The 20,982-nt window shown below is 40.0% G+C and overlaps 1 protein-coding gene across 1 annotated transcript; it reads right to left on the reverse strand.

The window, feature by feature from the left end:
• Positions 1 to 18,453: 18,453 nt before the first annotated feature.
• LOC147886558 (large ribosomal subunit protein P3-like) lies at positions 18,454 to 19,479 on the reverse strand. The gene is made up of 2 exons (XM_087395510.1): positions 19,133 to 19,479; positions 18,454 to 19,020 (listed from the first exon to the last, which is right to left on the reverse strand). The coding sequence occupies exons 1-2, from the start codon at positions 19,331 to 19,333 to the stop codon at positions 18,853 to 18,855; spliced, it is 369 nt and encodes a 122-aa protein (XP_087251636.1). The 5' UTR covers positions 19,334 to 19,479; the 3' UTR covers positions 18,454 to 18,852.
• Between the last annotated feature and the right edge of the window lie 1,503 nt (positions 19,480 to 20,982).

Consider the following 20,982-nt stretch of genomic DNA (forward strand, 5'->3'; position numbering starts at 1 on the left):
TTAGTAGAAGTTGGTAATTAGCATAAAGAATGTGGTGATTAAAGATAGACCCTTGATCTTCTTCTTCTACTTTTGGTTCTTTTAACCAAGTTTGATCATCATAGATTGGTGGAAGTTGGTAATTGACATAAAGAATCCATGCTGATTGGATTTCGCACGTCTATTACCTATGTGATTTAGTATCAATTTATTGGTATAGTAGTGCAATCATACACATTGAATGTGAAATGGGTGTGAAATATTCATATTATTTGATGAAATATGTTGTAAGTTCTTCTTTTAATTATTCTACTTCTATAGTGATCGTTGTTAGAAACTAGAGAAGAGAAGTGCTCAAGGGAGAAAGAATGCTCACATGGGAGAGGAGGGAGAAGATGAGGAGGCATGAGAGGATAAAACCGACATATCAAGATCCTATTGTCTATGAAAATTATCAAATGGAACTCCCTATGCATTACTCTCACACAATGACCAACACAAGGCTATTACCCTCATTGAAGCGATGTGCACATGGACATAAAAGGCTATTACCCTCATCATAGATTGGTGGAAGTTGGTAATTGACATAAAGAATCCATGCTGATTGGATTTCACATGTCTATTACCTATGTGATTTAGTATCAATTGATTGGTATAGTGGTGCAATCGTACGCATTGAACCATATGTGAAATGGGTGTGAAATATTCATATTATTTGATGAAACATGTTGTAAGAAGTTCTTTTAATTATTCTACTTCTATAGCAATCGTTGTTAGAAACCAGAGAAGAGAAGTGCGCAAGGGAGAAAGAATGCTCACATGGGAGAGGAGGGAGAAGATGAGGAGGCATGAGAGGATAAAACTGACATATCAAGATCCTATTGTCTATCAAAATTATCAAATGGAACTCCCTATGCATTACGTCCCTGCTTATTCTCACTCAATGACCAACACAAGGCTATTACCCTCATTGAAGCGATGTGCACATGGACATAAAAGGGCTTGCATCAAACGTACTTAGGTCTTCTCTAGGTGCTGTAGCTCCTACAACTCATGAGGATAGAAATACCTCATCTGAATTGCAATGAGGGTATTCCTTTGGAATGATAGTGGAAGTATAAGAAAGAAGGAGGGTAATACCACTTGCCTTACATGAAGGTCAAGGGTAGTGTATACTCTTTTAGAAATGTAGAGAAAGTATCATTTCAAAAATGGCCATAAAAATGAGGACACAAGCATAAGATAGTCATAAAATAATGTTACTATAATATTGACCTCTCCAAATAATCCTTGTAAGTGTTTTGCTATGGAGGCCTCATCAACGATGGACGAGCCTATCATTAAATAAGCAAAATATGAGTGCAAGCTCACTCATCTTCCTCTAAAACAAATCCATTATGAGGATTGAAGGTTCTCCAATGAATATTTGGTAGTAATAAGATCTTGATTGTCATGAGTTTTTGAACAAGTATTTGCAATATTTGAAACAACTTGGCATGATAATTAGCTTTGGACATGAAAACCCAAAAAATGGGTTCCTCAATAGATACAAATATATTTCCTTGAGCTTAAAAGATATATTAAGCCCATCCAAAGTGTGGCCAAGGAAACACTCCTTGAATGGCCAAATAATGACTGTAATAGCACACTCAACAAATATAGTTGACCAGCCATAAACCTTGAAAGAAAAGACTATAGTTGAAAGTTTTTTTATAAGGTTCAAAAATCATGTGCCACATATCAGTACATTAGAACAACCCTAGTAACCTTAGCCAAAAGAAAGCAAATCTACAAACAAGAACCATTGTCGATTGTGGGAGTAGGAGGTCCATGACAAACAAACTACTCATTGTTTGAGCTATGCTCCCTTAGAACTTTGTTCAACAATGCAAGAAACATCCTAGATTTACTTCTCTTAAAGAAAATTGGTATTTGCAAAATATATAGAGATAACAAACAATGGCAAAGAAAAACATAAGGAAACCTCTTGGTGCTTCATTGATTCTGAGCTGAAATGAAATGCCTTGCAATGATACTTCTAGAAAATAGTAGTGCTGTTGCAAGTGCCACTAAGAAATCAAAAGAAAGAGATGCTTCTTCTAAGAAAAAAACCACGATGGCATCAAATAGAGCCTGTAGCAACCATGTAGCCTCCATAAAGCCTTATAAGTGAAAAAATGGGGTCTCTCTTGTAGAAATGGCACTTGCCTTTGCAACTTTTATAGCATCCCAAAGGCCTACCTCTAGCATCAAGCACAAGGATTATTTTAGAGGAGCTACTAGGAAAAATGACCATGACAAATATTTCTAAGAATAAACCCAAATGCACAACATATAAAAAATTATCTCTTGGTAAGTCAAAATGACTTGCAATATAAAAGATCTCCCAGCCACTACATTGACTAGTGAACTTAGAGACTAGCAACATAGTAGAGATGAAACTTACCAAGAGAGCTAGGAGTGTTATGGGATAAAATTTCTAGCAAGGAGGAAGGGAGGGATATGGGATGGCAAGACTAGAGAAGGGGGAAGAGCAACCAGGCTTTGGCACCATGTTAGAAACTAGAGAAGAGAAGCGTTCAATGGAGGCAAAGTGCTCACATGGGAGAGCAGGGAGAAGATGGAGGAGGCCAGAGAGGATAAAGAAAACATATCAAGATCACATTGACTATAAACTTTATCAAATGCAAGGCTACTGTGTGCTGCACAAGATGCTGATAGGGTACCACCTATTTTGTAGGCTACAAAGTCCCCCACATCCACATCCAAATCCTATCCATGATCTACATCCCCCAATCATCTTGGTGTACAAATCTCAGTGATTGGGTCTAGTGGGTGGTTATTGATTGCAATATTCTTGTATACTATGTATCATTAGTCTGGCATTGCATGCTTGATCCATACCTTTGTTGGTGCATATGGAATTGTTGGATATGCCTTTCCTTTTTGCCTCAAGGCATACATGCTTGGTAGATTGATCAAGAATATCAAGTGTATTGTTGAATGCAATGTCAATTTCTTTGTTAACTTTTTTTTCATTACTGACTTGGCATTGGCATTGGTTGGGGTGTATTTCTACATAGATGACTTTTGTTGTCGTGCTATCGGTAGTCTTTGTGACATCTAAATGGTCATAATTCCATGAGAATTTTCCTTGCCAAGTTGTGACATTTTTCAAATCAACATTTTGCTACATTCTTCTACTTGAATAATATTATTGAATAGCATTCTACTATCTGTCAATTTTTGTTATTAGTTCTCTTTTCTTTCTTAAAGTAGGATTTGTGATTAGAACGGCCTTCAAGACATTATTATTTCACATTTCTTTCTTAAAGTAGAATTTGGCCGCATCAATACATTGTCTTTTCTTTATTGTAGATGGAAATTGGTCTTGGGACATAGACATGTACGATCCACATTAGCTATGATGTGGCCATTTTAGGGCCTGCATCTTGTTTACTATATGGTTGATGGAAATTCAAGTAGTTTTTGAGTAGGAATCACTATATTGTCCAATGCTTCTAGTGGTGCAAGCTTGTTGTCATAGTAATATAAGGTAATTAGATGCTCAACTCATAGAAAATTTTGGGTATCTATGCAAAAATCCCTATTAGAGGTGCAAGTTTTTAGAGAGCAAATTTTCATCTTCCTTCTTCCTAAAATAGACTTTGTTTGGAAACTACACCTTCTTTTGTGCTTTTTTTGAAAGAGTATTACTTTTTCTTATACATTGCTCCTTTGTGTATTTCTCCTTTCTCTTGTCTTATAGAATTATCTTTTCTCTTTTAGGCAATTGCTAATTGAGTTTGCATGCCCTTTTTTATTCTTCTTTTTTGTATGAATAAGACTTTTAATTCCATATCATATCCAAGTGTTGTTGATGCTTACAAGCTTGTGCTATATTACAATGTTAGGACTTTAATATCAATTCAATGATAGCATTATGTACAAAATTTGATTCATTGAGTTATTTATATTTGAAAGGAATGTGGAAATTTTCTTGAAAAAACTATGGGAAATATCACTTTTGTATTTCTAAACATGATGGTGAAGGAGGCATTGAATTCTGATAAAATTTGTGGAAGCATGAGAAATATGCTAAAATGTTTCTCTTTATATGATGGACTTTGGGTCAAAGCATAGGACCCACATGAACAAGATAGTAGGACCCACACGACTAAGATAGTTTTAGGTTTCAAGAAAGGAAATTAGATTGGGCATTAAGTGTTCTATGATGTTCTCTCTCTCTCTCTCTCTCTCTCTCTCTCTCTCTCTCTCTCTCAATTGTGGGGACATCTACTATTGTGAAACCTCATTATTGTCTCCATTTTGCTATTGGAGTCCATTTTTGACCAGTCATCTTTTCCTTTTAAATTGGGAGTAATTTGGTTGTATTTATTTCTTTACTTGCTCATTTATCATACATCCTTTAGCTCTAATTCTTTGATATATAAATGATTCAGAGTGTATTCAAATAATGGAGTACATATTCAGCTAGATCCACACCTACATTCTTTGCATACTAGAAAACACTAAAGAAATGGAGGCCATATTAGAAATGATAGAGGTTCTATGAATAATATTTCATGCATTATGGTAAGAAGTAACCACTTGTAATGAGATTTATTATATTGGTTTGTAGGAAATACATGGTGATCAACCATGTAATAGATAAAAACATGGATATCCAAAACCATGCAAATTCAATCTTGGTTATGAATCTTGAAAAAGTAACCAATAGTAAAGAATAGTGGTGATTTGAGGCGAGGATGGAGGAGGACATGGATAGGACCCTCCAAATGTCAATCATGCAATCTTAGATAGATTTAGTATTCATGAAAAGATAGGACTAGATTTGATGCAACCTTTAAGAACCTCTTTAAATTCACAGAGAACTTTCCAACTTTTGTATGGTCCTTTTGATTGGGAACATAGCCTAAAGGACTTATCTTTTTTTTGGTTGCTTCTTGGCCTAATTGACACTTTTTCTCAGCACCTGGTATTGACGTTTGCATATTTTGAGCCACATGGAGCCCCAAGAGGAGCTTTACCTGGACTTCAAAGAGGAGCAAATGGAAGAGGGTCTCCCCTCATAGGTTGGGGTGATTCATTTGCTGATAGGTCAGCAACTAGTGGATGTGGCCATCTTGCCGATAGGTCACCAACTAGTGGATGTGGCTATCTTCCAGTAGCTGGTTGCTCATGCGCAACACACCAAGAGACTCAAAGCATTCATCCTAGGCCCTCATACATGGGTGAATTCCAAGATAATAAAGGAGGATTCTTCAATCTCTCTATACATAAAGGAAAACTTGTTGATAGATTTGGAAGACCCCAAACATCGCAAGTTGAGGAGCAAAGTCATGCAGAGAAAACTCCATAACTCATAGAAAAGAGGAGTTCACCAACAATATCGACTCCCACGAAGGGAGAAGGTGATGGAGCAATCCTGCATGCAGTAGGGAGAGGAGTCGCAGAACTAGGAGATTCACAACAACCTCCTCACAAGAGCCAAGTTACTGTAGGAGAGATTGATTCTGTAATAGGTAAAGTTATAGCTGCCATCATTGATTCTAAAATAGGTAAAGTTATATGCTGCTATACTCTAGACTCCTGCATTTAGCCTAGATAATCAACACTCCACCAAACTCCAATGTGGGTGGAATTATTTGACCTTCCCCTCTCACTTTGCAATGAAGCTATGTTGTTGTGCATTGGGCTTGGTGAGGTGGTATGGAAAAGGAACAATTTATCAACCTTAGATGGAATTACAAGTAAAAGTGGCTACCAAAGGTTATTGAAACTAAGAAGGTAGCTGACCCTCCTAAAAACGTAGAGGCTAATCAAAACTCTTAGGATTATGAGTCTTGCAAATAGAGTTTCCAAAGGATTTTGCAGTGCTCCAAAAATAAAAATTGCTCGCCAACTCGCACTCTACGCACAGAGCACCTCAGATATGCCATCTAACTTTTTTACAAGCCAACATCATCAAAACGTAATCAAATAAACAAATAAGGGACTTAAGGAGGGAAGCAAGGCTTTACAAAGCATACATGTCACAAGATTTATTGTGTAAGACCACGAAGATCACTACCCAGAATTTCTCCTTCCTTTCTATTTCAAGTCATAAGCCACTACTCGTGTTTCGTGATTTTAGGATAGGAAGGAAGCCTTCCTCTTGGTTCTAAGATGACCTTTTTAAAGACTGTTCAGAGGAAAACATTTACAATGTGGAACGCACCTTAGGATGCAAGTATATCTGTTACGAGGTGTTGGTGGCAAAAGGCTATATAGGAAACACAAAGTATTCTTTTGAATGCTAGGAAGAATAGAGCAAAATCAAAGCACAGAGGATGGAAAAAATTGAGGTAGATTTGGAATTGCAACATAGACAAAGTATTGTCAATACACACGAAAACTTTTGTAGACTAAGAAGGAGCTCAAGAGGTTAGAATAAATGGTGCTATTAAGTTGTATTTTAGAGAATGGTGGGTAGGTAAAATAAAAAGACCATCAAAAGATAACTTTAAGCTTATCAAAAGAAAGAGGGACAATGAAGAGGCCCTTCCACTTAACAAGGGTGACATGTTTTTGTCAACAATGAAGAAGAAAATGTTCACTTTATTAGACAACACTTTCAGTCTCTCCTATCTATCAACATTCATTTTACTAGTAGGGAGGTTAGTGAGAGGCTAGCTTCTGCATGGTAGACAATTGTCCTCTTGGTGTGCGGGGCATCACAATGCAACAGGAGGATCATTCAGCATGATTTCTTTTTGCAGGTCAAAGAAATAGGGAATTCATGATGGAGAACCATCTTGATTTTTGTTTAGAAACCAGGACCTTCTTGATCATTGAAGAGAGTAACTATTCTTAGCCTGCTCTTCTCTTCAAAGCATCATATAACAAAGTAGTGAAGGGGGATGGCAATGTCACGCAGATCCGTATCTGCTCTTACACGATCTAGAATTGCATTTTGTGCATGGTTTGGTGATTATAAAAGAGGAACTTGTTGGGCATTCTCGGAGCTATGAGGGGATTTGGATGTTTGCATACGATTTGTGTCGTTTAAGTCCTGATACAAACATGGCCAAATCTTAAGGTTGCACCTCTCAAAGTGTTGTCTAATTTGCATGCATGCGTGGTTCTGGAGCTGTGGCTTGCCCTTTGGGTATTTATGCATGTGAGGCTTTGCTATGGTGGTCGATATTCCATTGCTGTTGATGAAGTGTGACCGAATTCAAAATTTTTTTTTTTTTGTGTGTGTGTGTGTGTGTGTGTTATATCGTAGTGGTGGGCAGTGATGAAGTGTGGTGAATTTGCAAACTAATGTGTGTGTGTTATATTAGAATGGTTGCTGATAGAGACACAGAGTTGATCAATGGTTGAGATTTGGTTTGTAAGGGAGTGCGACTGTTGTAATTGTGATTGACTAAAGAGGTAGGAGAAAGGTGATGAAAGTGTTTTGTAGAGTTTCTGGTACAGCCGGATCACAGAAAGGGGGAGAGTCGTGTTAAGCTGATAGGGGTATGAGAGAGGCGGAGTTTGTAGCACGGAGGGAGAGAAATCAACGAGAGTGTTGGTGTGAGGGCAGATTGGTGGAGTTAAGGTGATAGGGGTATCAAGGGAGAAGGTACACGCACATTTGCTGTGAGATAGGTTGGGCACATGTCTGTCGGAGATTGCATTCCATTAGACTTGTTGCCTATCAGATGCTATCGAAGTTATGGGCACATGGCTACTGAAAGTTGGCCAGACCTTATCGGATTTATGGGCACATGATCCGACAGTATTCTGGCAGGTAAGCACATGTCTACCAGATCCCACCGGAAATCCTAACGGATTCATGGGCACATGTCCCTCAAGAAATCCGATAGGGTATGAACATAATCTACAAAACCTTACAAAACCATAATTTACATGAAAGAAAACAAAACCTTTTAGTATATATTACACACACACTTACAATTTGAATGGCCCCACTTATACAACAAATCTAATGACCTTTGGGGAATTGAACCCCGACACAAGGGTGTCTACCATCAAGCCTTGCCTACCTAAGCTACAAATAAGCAAACAAGCAGATATGCAAACCACATGCAAACATGCAAACACTCTGCTTAGGTAGGCCACACACACAATAAAGGACCACACACATGACCATGTAAATATCTTTTTTTTAATAAAGAAAACATACCACAAGTAAATGCAAAAAACATATGCTCAACCAAACAACACAAGCAATCGACATGTAAAGCAGACAAATACTAACCTCGATCAGTCGAAGATGTCATCACAACTCTAACCTATATGACGATGATACATACATTTTCAAGTCAATAAAATTTAGTCATCATCAGTCATAACATCATCACCCACATCCTCTTCTTCTTCCCCCTCACTGTCGACCACAACATCGGCACCTACTACCACCCCTGAAGCCCTAGAGATGAAATCTCTAAATAGAGCTCCTCACATTTGAGTTCCTGCATTGATACGCATTCCACAAACCTCCCGTGCACCCTCCCTATCATTTGGATATGGGTCTACACAATCTGTTGGATCAACCTCCCCACACTAGGTTACAAAGTTATGTAACACACAACATGCTACTACAATGCGAGGTGCTAAACATATGTGGGCATTAACCTCCCTAAGAATATGCCGCCTATTTTTCAACATGCCAAATGCATTCTCTATGACAACTCTACCCTTGCTAACATGTTGATCAAACAATACCTTCTCCTCATGGTATAACCCACCTCTCACCCTAAAAACCTTTAGCACAAATGCTTCTACCTTATAGGCAGAATCTGCTCCAATGTAAGGTTGAATAATTTCACCTTGTATTTGGAGTATTGGCTCTTTCAACACCTCTTTTCTATCTAACTTATCATACACAGTTGACCCTTTGAAATGTGTTGAATCATGTACACCACCAAAAACATTGCATACAACACTCCAAAAGGTTTTCTGTGAGTCAACTATGCCCTATAGCAATAAACTCAGAAAACCATGCCTATTCACATAGTGTGAAGGTGTATTATATTCATCAGGAAGCTAATGTAAACAAATGTGTGATCCATTTATTGCACCACACATGCGCAAAGATGATAGCTTCAAACTCAAATATAATTTTGCATAGGTGAATGCCAGATGGAATGGTAATGCCATGCTTCACCAACATTCATTTGGAACATAGAATGTTCACTATGGCTTCCATGCATTTTCTTATTGTGCTGCATCCTAAGGCAAATATTTCAGCAATCACCCTTGTAGAGTGTCCATGCGCAAAGCGCCATAAGACACCTACAAGTGCTAGATCACTAGAGATTGAACTTCTCACAAGCATTCGATATCAGCCAATGGTAAATAGGGCTCTATTTGAGACTTCAACAAATGAAAACTATCATATCCCATGCAATAAAATGTTTGGTATCTATGTTGGTTTTCTAATATTGCTTCACGCCACAAGCCTAAATGTAATCATTGCCACAATGTTACTAGCCTCAGAAACACCCACCACACCCGAGGGCCATAGTTAGGTGAATCTAGTGCATCCATGAGAAGGATATTAGCCATAATAAAGAAATAAAACACTCTAAAGGATTACGATCATCGCCTTTGTTGATCCTCCGTGTCCCTTATTGAGGATAGGTGGGTGAACAAGCTCAACATGAAAATGACTGCCTCGTCATCCATCCTATATGAGAAACAATTACATTCTCTCAACCATCTCTCTCTCCACTAGCTCCCTCTTCCCGCAATCATGCATACCACATAGTACATTTAAAAAACATTGAACATGTTTAGTTATTATTAAAGAGATTACCTGCATACTACTGCTAGGGAGGCTTACGCATCAATTCCGCAATATGCAATTGAACTGATGCCATGATTTCCATTCTTTTCATCTCCTCTTCTTGTTTGATTTTGAAAAGCCTTTGAGTTCATTCCTTCTTCCTTCCAATTGTTCCATTGTAGTACACATTGACTTAAAACCCTCTGCCACTACACAGGAAAATGCAAGTTTATGATGTTTGCTCCTTCACTTTTTGGCCCTTCAAACCATTGTCTTCCTTCTCTTTCTCCTTCCCCTTCTCTTGAGACGTGCTGTCCATGACCACATCATCGTCTACTATGTCCTCAGGTAAAGGAGTTTGCCCTATATCAATGTCAACTACAAATGGAACTCCAGCCTCCTTAGGTGTGCTACCTAAGATCGTGTCTAAAGCTTCACAGAAAGGCCAAGTTGATGGCACTTAACCGGTTTTGTCTACGAGTTTCTTCTCCTTTTTATATTGTTTTTTGAGTGTGTCTACTTTATTTCTAACCTAATCAATGTTGTAATTGCCCTGAATTTCACGATTGAGAGCAAATGTGAGATTCTCCCAATCTTTTTCCCAAAGACCCGCCCTCTTTACATGCTCATACACCTCCTCATAGCATGTAATCAATACATTCATACTATTGTCATCCCACTCCACTCTACCACATTTTTCTCCTTGGGTTGTGCAAGATGAATTTGGTGTTTCTACACGAGCCCTCTTTTTTGTGGAGCTATCTAATTGTGCTTGTGTATCTGGCAACTGGGTTTTGCTGGAAGCAATCGGGGTTTCTACACGAGCTCTCTTTTTGGTAGAGCTAGGTGTTTGTGTATTTGGCAATTGTCGTGATGGAGAATCATCCCACTCCACCCTAGTATGCTTAGCCAGTGGAGTTGTGATAGAGTCATTTGGGGTTTCCACATAGTCTCATTCCATTAGATCTATCGGACTGTGTTTGTATGTCAACTAGATGCTAAGGGAGAACTTAGCAATTCCATATTTGAATTGAATCCCCTAACTCCAACTTGGGAGGAAGGTATGTACTCCTCCAACTCGCAAGTACTATCCCATTCACTATCCTGCGCATTTAGGTCAATGGTGTGTCCTACTACTGATGAAGGGCAAACACCTCCTCTCCTAGGGTTACCATGTTGTCCAGGCTCCATGGATGGCACAAAAGACAAAGGGATCTAGACAATTGCTGCAAAATAACATTTTAAACAATGTAGATGGAATTTAATCAAGAGAAAATGAAAAGAACCATCTCTCTCTCTCTCTCTCTCTCTCTCTCTCTCTCTCTCACTCTCTCTCTCTCACTCTCTCTCTCTCTCTCTCTCTCTCTCCACACACACAAGTACACACAGACACAACCATCATATCTCCAAGAGTTTCCAAAGAAATCATTAATCACAACATTTTGCAATTGGATGCGAATGAGAAATTATGAAGCCATAGCATTCTAATGAACTCATACGACGATTCCTACTCAAGCAAAAGTTAACTATGTAAAATTTCGATTAAAAAGATACCAATAGCAACTTCTAATACACATTTGAAGAAACATGACTTTGCAAAAGGCACATTCAATACATAATAGAAGATCAAGTACCTCAACTTGTCTAATTTAGTACATACACATCTAAATTGAGTACCTCAACTAATTTTGAAGGATTTAGATATCTAAGAGATTCCCTTAGTATATGAAGGGCTATTTGATTCCTTGCTCTAAATTGTACAAGTTCTTGAAAGAGAAAACGTATGATGAAATGGTTAAATTTCAGAATGGAAACACAAACAAAGAGATCAATCAATTGAAGAATAGCATGATAGAGCTATCGTAGAAGATGCTAGCAATGGGGGGAAAAAAAGGAAGGGAGGTACACTAGGGTTAGCAACATGGACCATAAAATGTTGAATTGCATGGACCATAAAATGTTGAATTGCATGATGCATGAATTAGGCTATGTAACCCTTAAGGAAACCCTAGGCAAAACCTTATTGAAACATGAAAACCTTATTGCATGGAAACTATTTGAAAACGTACGCATGGAAACCTTATCTAAACCTACGTAAGGTTTCAATGTCATGGAAACCTTAAGAAAACCTACACATCACTAAGAATTACAAACTTACCTGGAGCGTAAGACGAGCAAGCTACAGCAGCAAGCGCACAATGGTGGATCTTCCTGCAAACGATGGAGCAGGTAAATAGCAGGAAGAGCAATGGATGAGCAAGGTGAAGCGATGAGTGATGGACGTTACAATGACGTGCATGAACAACAGGTGGAGCAATGGACAAGCGATGAATAGCAAGTGGAGCAATGGTTAAACAGCAGGTGGAGTGATGGACGAGCAAGGTGGAGCAATGAGCAATGGAGTTGTGGAGAGGAACCTCTGGCCGGTCTCCGTTTATAAGGAGGTGGACGCCTTCTCATAGTGCGGGATGGGAGTCGGGTGCAAGCATACGATTGGTTATCGGCTCCTGGAATCCTCTTGCCTGCCTGTGTAGTCGAATAGGCACAGGCAGGTAGCATTAGACTTTCCGACTTCCATCCAATGGAAGGCATCAACATAAAACAGTCGAAACACCCTGCAATCGGAGAAAAAAGAGCACATGTGCCCAGGATGAGAGTCGGTAGTGTTAAATGGTGGTGTGGCGAGATTTGCATTGTGGCTTTGGGAGAGACTCACCCCCAAGAGGCTTCATCTTGCTTGGAATATTTTTGGGATTTTCTTGCCTAATAGAGAGTGTAATTTTTGGCCTCCTCATCTCACGGGGAAGCCTAATTGATGGTGGCCCAGCTTCAAAAGTGAAAGTACTTTCCAGGCCTTTTTTATCCCACCCTGAATTTCCATGTGATCTCCACCTTTTTCTCACTTTCAAGTCATAGCTTACTATTTCACTCCCTACTTTTCCTCTCTCAACTATTGGTGGACTCTCAACTTACTATTTCACCCATAGAGCAAGCCATTTGAATGACAAAAGTCATTCAACTTGTTTGGGTGTGCAATATTGTTGAAGGTGATTGCTTTGATGGAATAACTTATGGACGATTTTTTAGAGTTGAAGTATGGGAGTTTCGGCTTTTGTGCGTGCATTTCTTGGGCGTTCTTGCAAAAATCTGAGTACCGCATAGGGTTAGGATGTATTTCGTGTGAAAACTATTTTCATGAGCTTGCACTTTGGTTTAGAGTGTTTATTTTTTTGGACTTGAGGGGCATGAATGCAATAAAGTTTGTTTGTGACATTGTGGTGAATGCATTTTCAAATGTTGGCTTTTAGGCTTGCAAATTACACCTGACGCGAGTTGGAGTGTATGAAGGAAACTACCTAAGAAGATAAGACAATCTCAAAAAATAACATTGTGACATGAAAGATTTAATTAGAGAATAGCTCCTTTATTCGACACAACAAGACTCTTATGGGCTTTTACTCACCCGGACTAGGTTTGTTGTACAAAAAAGTATAAAGACACGATGCTCTATATGACTCTCGACAAGACTCTACTACCATTAGTGAGCAGCCGCTGCTCTACTAGCAAGAGCTACAAGATAAGATTCACGACTCTCATCTAGTCGGATAGACAAGAAGAAAGAGATCAAGGTTCTGATCTAGCTTTTCACGTCGATTCTAAACCACCTTGACTAGAAGTTGCCTAAACCACCATGCAACCGCCTAAGTGCCAAGTGCCATCCATGTAATAGTAAGTCTCAAAGGTGGCCAATCACCCTCCTATTGCATGGTCCAATCACGTTCAAGCTACCAGTGTCCATGATAGAAGAATCACGTGCCACAAATGTCTCCCAACGAGGGTCTACACCAACAATCCCCCTAGAGCCGAAATGGGGAGTAATAGAAATCAAAGAAACTAATGCTCATCGCAGCTAAACTTTGACTAAGGCAATATGCCCAATAGTTGGTATAACACTACCACAAGTGCAACATGACTCAGTACCGATATCACACTAAAAATGCCTTAAGGACCACATGATCCAAGATAGGCACAAAACCAGTGTATCATGAGAGCCTCTGAGGTGCCTAGTCATAATCAACATAAGCTATAAAGAAAATATGCATGGTCTTCAACGCCCCCCGGAAGATGAATGGGGGTGGGAGAATCAAATAAAGAACTCAATAAAATGCCAAAAAACTGCCAACTAGAAAAGGAAATGATCGAATCAATAGAACACAAGACAAGTGCTAAAAACGGAGTATACTCTCTAGAGCCAACTCCCAAGAAACAAGCACCATAAGGTTTAAAGATGCCCGATCTTCATCCAACACATCAACACCAACAAACACGGCATCTTCTTCACAACATAGGCTCCCCTTTAGAATTTGTTGCAGTTCCCATCATTTTGGTTCTCGTTGCAACAAGTACTTTTCATTGAACTCCTAGCACCTCCAAAGCTAAGACATGTTGAATACTTTGCCATATTTTGCAAGCCCATCACCCAAGCTTCTCACACCTGATAGACTTCGTCTTCATCTATGTTAGATATGATAGGTGCCTTGTCAAATCAACTCCCATGCAATTTGTAGACACAGTGAAGACAATTGGCAGAGCAAGCAAAGCACACATTGAGTAGTGCCATTTCTGAAGTTGTAGCATCTCCCAAATACTATCTACTACAACAAAATTCATGTACTCTGCATCAATCTGATCCACTGTTATAAGATCTTTAATCTCCACTTCTTTCTCCCTTCTTTGCCGAAAGACCAAACCATGAATTTCAATTGTTGTTACACCATGCATGACGCTATTTGGTCAAGCTTTTCACAATTTGCATCAAACTCTCACAGAACTTTGAGACCTCACAAACGCTTAGAGAAACACCGACTCAATAAGATCTCTTGGACCATGCTCAAACAGATCCTCACAAGAATTCACTTCTCAACCGACACTTGTTTTGACAAATAACTCTCATGCGACATTCCCATAGATCCTCACGACCCGCTCTGATACCACTATTGGCTTTTAGGATTGCAAATTACACACGACCTAAGTTGCACTGTATGAAGGAAACTACATAAGAAGTTAGATAATCTCACAAAATAACATTGCAGATGAAATATTTAATCAGAGAATAGCTCCTTTATTTGACTCTTATGGACTTCTGCTCACCTTGACTAGGTTTGTTGTAGAAAAGTACAAAGACAGATGCTCTATACGACTCTCTACAAGACTCTACTACCATTACTGAGCAATTGCTCTACTAGCAAGAGCTACAATACAAGACTCGTGACTCTCATCGAGTCAGATGGATAAGAAGAAAGAGCATGAGGCTCTGATCTAGCACGTCGATCTTAAACCACCTTGGGTGGAAGTTGCCTCCTATTGCATGGTCCAATCACATTCAAGTTGCCAAAGTCCATGATAGAAGAATCACATGCCACAAATGTCTTCCCACAAGGGTCTACTCCAACATCATAAAGGCTAGATATGCCCCCCATTTCTTAAAGCAAATCAACATTTTGAATTTTCCCCTTCATTTACTAACAAAAATGGAATGTATATGAAAGCTAGCATAAATTCGTATATTTGTAATAAGCTATATGTATTCATTTTATTAGCTTGAAAAACTTTAAAAATCAAATGAAAAGAAAGGACTTATGGATTGTTTTGCTCTTTTTTTGTGTGTGCAAACCATGGTTGCATGAATGCTGTTGCATAAAGGTTCTACCCCCCTTCCCCTCCCCCTTTAGACTGTGAGTTCTTCTTTAAAGCCCCTCAAATAGTCCCTAGTACCCCTCCCCCTTTAGCACTTGCCTTCTTCTTTATCGCCCCCTTCTTAACCCTTTTAATTGAAACTCCTCCCTCCCCCCCTTATCCCTTTGTTTTAATCATGCCCTTTCCCTCTTCCTTTTCACCCTTTTCTTTCTCCACAACCAATTAATGGGAATTTCCCAATTTTCAATGTATGGGGGGACATTCTGGTTGTGGAAAACATTCATCAATAAACTAGGCTCTTCTCTCTACTCTTTGTTCTAGAAATGGCCTTGGCAGTGAGGTGTTGCTAGACTCCACCATGGTGTTGCTCAATTCCCCCAATGATAGAAGCATAAAGTAAGAAGCATGAAGCATGACCTGAAACTTAGGAAGGTATTTGCTTTTTTGGAACATCGAAATAGAGTCACTCACGCAATCCTCGTTTCTAAATGAATTCATGAGAGAATTATAAGTTTCTTGCTGTAGCCAACTATGATCACAATGGGATTGGACATTGCAAGAGTGATTAAAGTATTTTCATACAGTCAATCAAAAAGAAACTTCAGCCACAAGCCCATACAAACCGTCTAGAGAGGCACAGGATTTGAATCTCAATCCACATTGAATGCAATAGGGAGGTGAAATGTGAAGGGTGATCACTAGGTTACCTCGTTTGGTGACCTTGGCCAACACCCAAGTGAGGAGCTCTTGATTGGTCAAGGCAAAGCTACACTCCAACTAACAGAAACTTTCCCATCTTTTTACAAATCCATCACTGTCTATCATCATTTCCTCAACCTAATGATCTGATCTTGATGCTACAACATGGCCTGCATGGTGTTGCTCAACTCAGAGTAGGTCCCTCCACAATCAAAGTGTACTCAATTGCACAAGTAGGACTAAGGATGTAGAATTTGGAACTCTCAAAGTTTTCAAGATGTTTGTAAAATGTAGAAACATGAGTCACCTATGCATGTAAACTCATGCACGGATACACATGCACACATGTAAACATAGACATGAACATGCATAGAGACTCATGTCCAGCAACACCACATGCACACGTATATAGAGATGCACTCACACAGCTTATCTCCCTTCCCAATCAATCTTCTGTTCTTGCTCCCATTGGATGATGGCTATGCCCCAGACATGACGAATTTTAAGATCCCTAGAGACCCGAGGGAGCAGGTCTCCAACCCATCAGAGACGGGTCATGCTACTCGTTGCACGAATAGAGAGATGGAGATGATCCTCTGCTTCATCATAGCTAAAGGATTAGGATGGGGGCCCTCTGGATTGCTGCTAGAACACAAAAGATGCAGCAGGACCTCACTCAGGAAATGGCTGCTTGGCTGACAGAGGGAGGCCACACAGCCTCCATCAATGCTACCTGTTCAACATGCAGAATCCAAGGTGAGCAGGTCTTCTAAACAGTCTTAGGATATGATGCCTCCTTGATAGTGCCATATGCCATTGTGGCTTAATACGCACACCACACCACTCACACAGTACTTATCATGACATGAGATCTAAGATTCACTTCTCAAAGCCTGCAACAGCAATCAGCCCCCTGCTCTCCCAGAATTGCAATTTCATTGAAGAGCTATCTAGAGCAAAGAAGACTTCCTTCACCGTTGCAGTCGCCCAGATATTGAGCCCTTGCCTGTTCATCTCACAGCAATTTGATGCTACACCTCTTTCATAGTCGCAGAAACCACCTTCCATGATTTGTCACAAAAACCACCTTTTACTGAATCCACCTTGAATTTAGAGCTCTTTGGCAACCTTTGCTACATTTCATCTCCAAGCCATGCTTCCCATCAGTGTTTTATCTCCAATGCTTAATTGCAATTACCTCCAGGCCCTATTGGATATTTCACATATTTCCTTATCATGATCTGGACTCCTATGAAATTCTCAAGGTTGCATCTAATACTTACTGATCATTTGGATTCCTTTCTAGAATCTACCGTTTCCAAGGAGAGATTCAACTATGTTTTTGAGAGCTTGTTTCACAACTTGCTTAGATTGATCCTGCTCTTCTGGTCACTACCAGAGCTTTGGAAGAGCATTTCTTCATGTTCTACACCTGATGCACTCCCCTTTGAAAAGAAATAAGGCTGTCTCACATCATGTTCTACACATGAATAGTCCCCTTCAAAAAGAGATCAGGTTGTGATAAGACTTCCAGGCTTGTTTCAAAGACTATAATGCACTCCCTTTCAAAAAAGAAATCAGGTTATGATAATCCTTCCAGGCCTGTTTCAGAGACTACTTTAGCTTGATTGTCTGGGAATAGGAATCAAAAACTCTCAGCACACTCCCCCTAGATATGAAATCAGGTTGTACTACATTATACATATGACAAAAAACTTGTGAGCCCTATTGGTCCTGTCCTAGATCCATTGATACCATAGCAACTTCAAGCCAAACAAATATTTTGAAGCACATATGAAGGCTTCCACTGGGTAGAAGATGAACCAGATTTGCACTACGGCCGTTCTGTCTTGAATGCTACTATCTAAGTTGTATACCTCCTAAATCACAACCCTAACAAAAACTCTTTTTATTTAGACCTCCTTTCAAGGAGCAAATACACGAGCAATTCATTGTATCCTTCAGAAAACTGCCTTAGGCCTGACAAGTCCCACGTCTCATAGGGCGCATGATCAAAACAACAATGACCGATGCCACAAGCAGAATTATTCAACACACCGCACTCAATGAGACATGCAGTTAGACTTTGCATTACTCCTCACTCAATCCACTCAAATATGTGGACACGCAGCAATAGGAAAATGCTCTCTAAGTGTTGAGTTTCTATGCCGTCTGTTTCTACAAAAGCACAGCAACTGTCAGCTATACAAAAAGAAACAAATGTCAGAAGTGTCGTGACAACAAACACAATACAAAAACACATAGCAAGCATAGTATGAGAACAGCTACTGACATAAGTTCCATCCATTGAGGTGGACAGCGTAAGGGGCCATTATAACTGTCATTTGACTTTATTTTCGTTAGGTGTACAAGTACCTCTTCCGACTAAACATGACATCGGAGACGGGAGTTCAAATCTTGAGTCCAAAACCTGGACAGGCCCAGATATGTTTACATGTGGATATTTCCAATGTATAACATGCATCCAACGCTACAGGAAAAAATGTAAAGCGCAACCAAATCCACGTTGTCTCTAGGCAAGAAAACCGTCGCTACCTACCCTCTAATCTGAGCGAAAATTATCGCCGGCATGTAACCTCGATGGCCACAGGCTTAGCCCTGGAAAGCAGATGATCATGGAGCAGAAACCAACTAAATGAGCTCGCAAAGAAAGCCTAGTCGAAGAGAGAAAATCCCATATCTTCATCACTCTCCTCCTCTTCTTTTTTCTCCTCCTTTTCTTCTTCAGCCGCGGCTGGGGCAGCACCACCACCACCACTGGGAGCTGCTGCTCCTACTCCACCACCAAAGAAGGATCCGCCTCCACCACCTCCAATAATGACCTGGAAAAAGAAATTCTTAGCCGAGAGCGCATCTTTCCTAATGCAAGCGAACGATCACGGCAACGAAACCAACAAGACAGACACAGAGAGAGAGAGAGAGAGAGAAGAAAACCTGGTAAACGGCAGAGGAAGGAGTGACGTAGGAGAAGGAGGAAGAGACAGGGCCAGAGGAGCAGGAGAGGGCCAATTTGGTGAGTTGACGTTGGAGCTCAAAGGGGGAGGGGGCAGAGCCTTCGAGGTTAAACTCGCCGGCGAGCTGTTTAGCAGTCCAGGTGCCATTGGAGAGGCGGCAGACGAAGGTGAAGGCGACCATGGCGGCTGCTGCTGATGACGAAAATGAATATGATGAAAGTAAAAATCCAATCAAAACAGCAACAAAGCTGTTTGCACACACAAACCCTAATAGACTCCCCCTTCCCTCAGTTCTTGTGTGAAGAAGCCTTTATCTTTTTGCCACATTGACTGGTGGCTAAGGGGAAGAAGCTTGGGCACACACTCACATTCACAAACGGACGCTAGACAAACATATCTTATCTTTAACCTATTAACCACGGACACCCAAAAACAAAAGAGAGGACACGCGGCAGCTTGGAGGAGAAGAGCCTACCATGTGTCACAAAGAAGGAGGAGGCTTGGTGGGGGGAGGAGGTAGAAAGACAAGAGGCAGGCTTTGGGCAAGAGGTGGAAAGACAAGAGGCAACTTTAGGGGCAAGGAGGAGATAGAAGGTCAATGGAATGTAGGAGATGGAAGGTCACCTTCGGGAGGAAGGAGGAGATGGAAGGTTAATGGAATGGAGGAGATGGAAGGTCTCAGAGCCATGGGTTAAGACTTAGCCAAAATTTCAAAATCCAATCCAAGTATGTGAGGTGAATTGATTAGCAATTTAAGAATCAAAGATCCACCTTCAGATGGGGAGTGGTTGAGGATGGTCAAGCATCTTTGCCCGTGCAAAGCACAAGTTCAGTACTCGTACATCTTTAAAATTAAACAAATGAGAAGTGGCCGAAGTGGTTATCATCTACTCCTAACCGCCTCCAATTTTTTTCAGGCAGCCTTGGACTTGCGCCCAAGAAAAATCCTCCACCCAAACTTTATTGGGATGCCACATAAGCATGTTTGCGCCCATTTGTGAAACCATTTTAAGGGCTATTCACGGATGTCTGCACCCGTTTGTGAATCATACCTTACACTAAGAGTGTCTATTCGAAGAATTGGTATTAATCTAGCTTCTATGTGGAAGTCCTCTGGATAGACATGTATGAGTTGCTACGACATGCATTTTTGTAGGTGAAAAGATTCAATTCGGTTGACAACATGAAGTCGATTGTATTAGATTTCTTATCGAATGCGGTGGTTATTATCGTGTGATAGTAAACCAAGTACAATTTGGTTAACAGCAAACTTGAGATTATAGGTTTAACTTTCTAGTGATGGAATGTAGGCCACAAGGAGAGGTGATTGGGTGCAATTGATCTTGCTCTGTTTGCCCTTTTTTTTAATAGCAACAAAGTGCTTGTGATGCATTTCTAAGGAAGGGCGGTTGGAGACTATGGAGAAAGATTTTGTGACAAGTGCTATAAGAAAGTCTTATTTGGGAGAAAGTGTTAAGGATCTATGGAGGAGTTTGGAGACAGCATGGATATGGAAAGCATATAAAATGTTTTGTTTGTGAGCATATAGCCAATGTTTTTCATCATGAATGATATTTAGTGGTGGGTGGAATATAGACTTCAGAGGAGATTGGGCTTATATGGAAATTAAATGCTTTGTGCTAGACTTTAAATGTATAGATGCTATTTTTTTCGCTAATGGAAAGCTATTTATTATTGGCAAAAGTTGTTGCGTGAGTGCGATGATCGGATTGATGAGTTGGCTGAGAAAATGAAAATGGATGTAACTTTGACTGGTGATAGTTGCTTGCTACCAAAGACATACAAAATTCGCTCTAGTATTCACGGGTC

The sequence above is a fragment of the Dipteris shenzhenensis genome, chromosome 24 (genome assembly GCF_047967505.1).
Source record: "Dipteris shenzhenensis isolate YYH24624 ecotype China chromosome 24, Dip_SZ_1.0, whole genome shotgun sequence".
Lineage (NCBI taxonomy): Eukaryota > Viridiplantae > Streptophyta > Polypodiopsida > Gleicheniales > Dipteridaceae > Dipteris > Dipteris shenzhenensis.

What these genes read in the sequence shown, in the direction of transcription:
- LOC147886558 (XM_087395510.1), bottom strand. Translation starts at nt 19,333, where the DNA reads ATGGTCGCCTTCACCTTCGTCTGCCGCCTCTCCAATGGCACCTGGACT. An exon ending in CTTCCTCTGCCGTTTACCAG is followed by an intron (nt 19,021 to 19,132) that starts GTTTTCTTCTCT and finishes TTCTTTTTCCAG; the next exon opens with GTCATTATTGGAGGTGGTGG.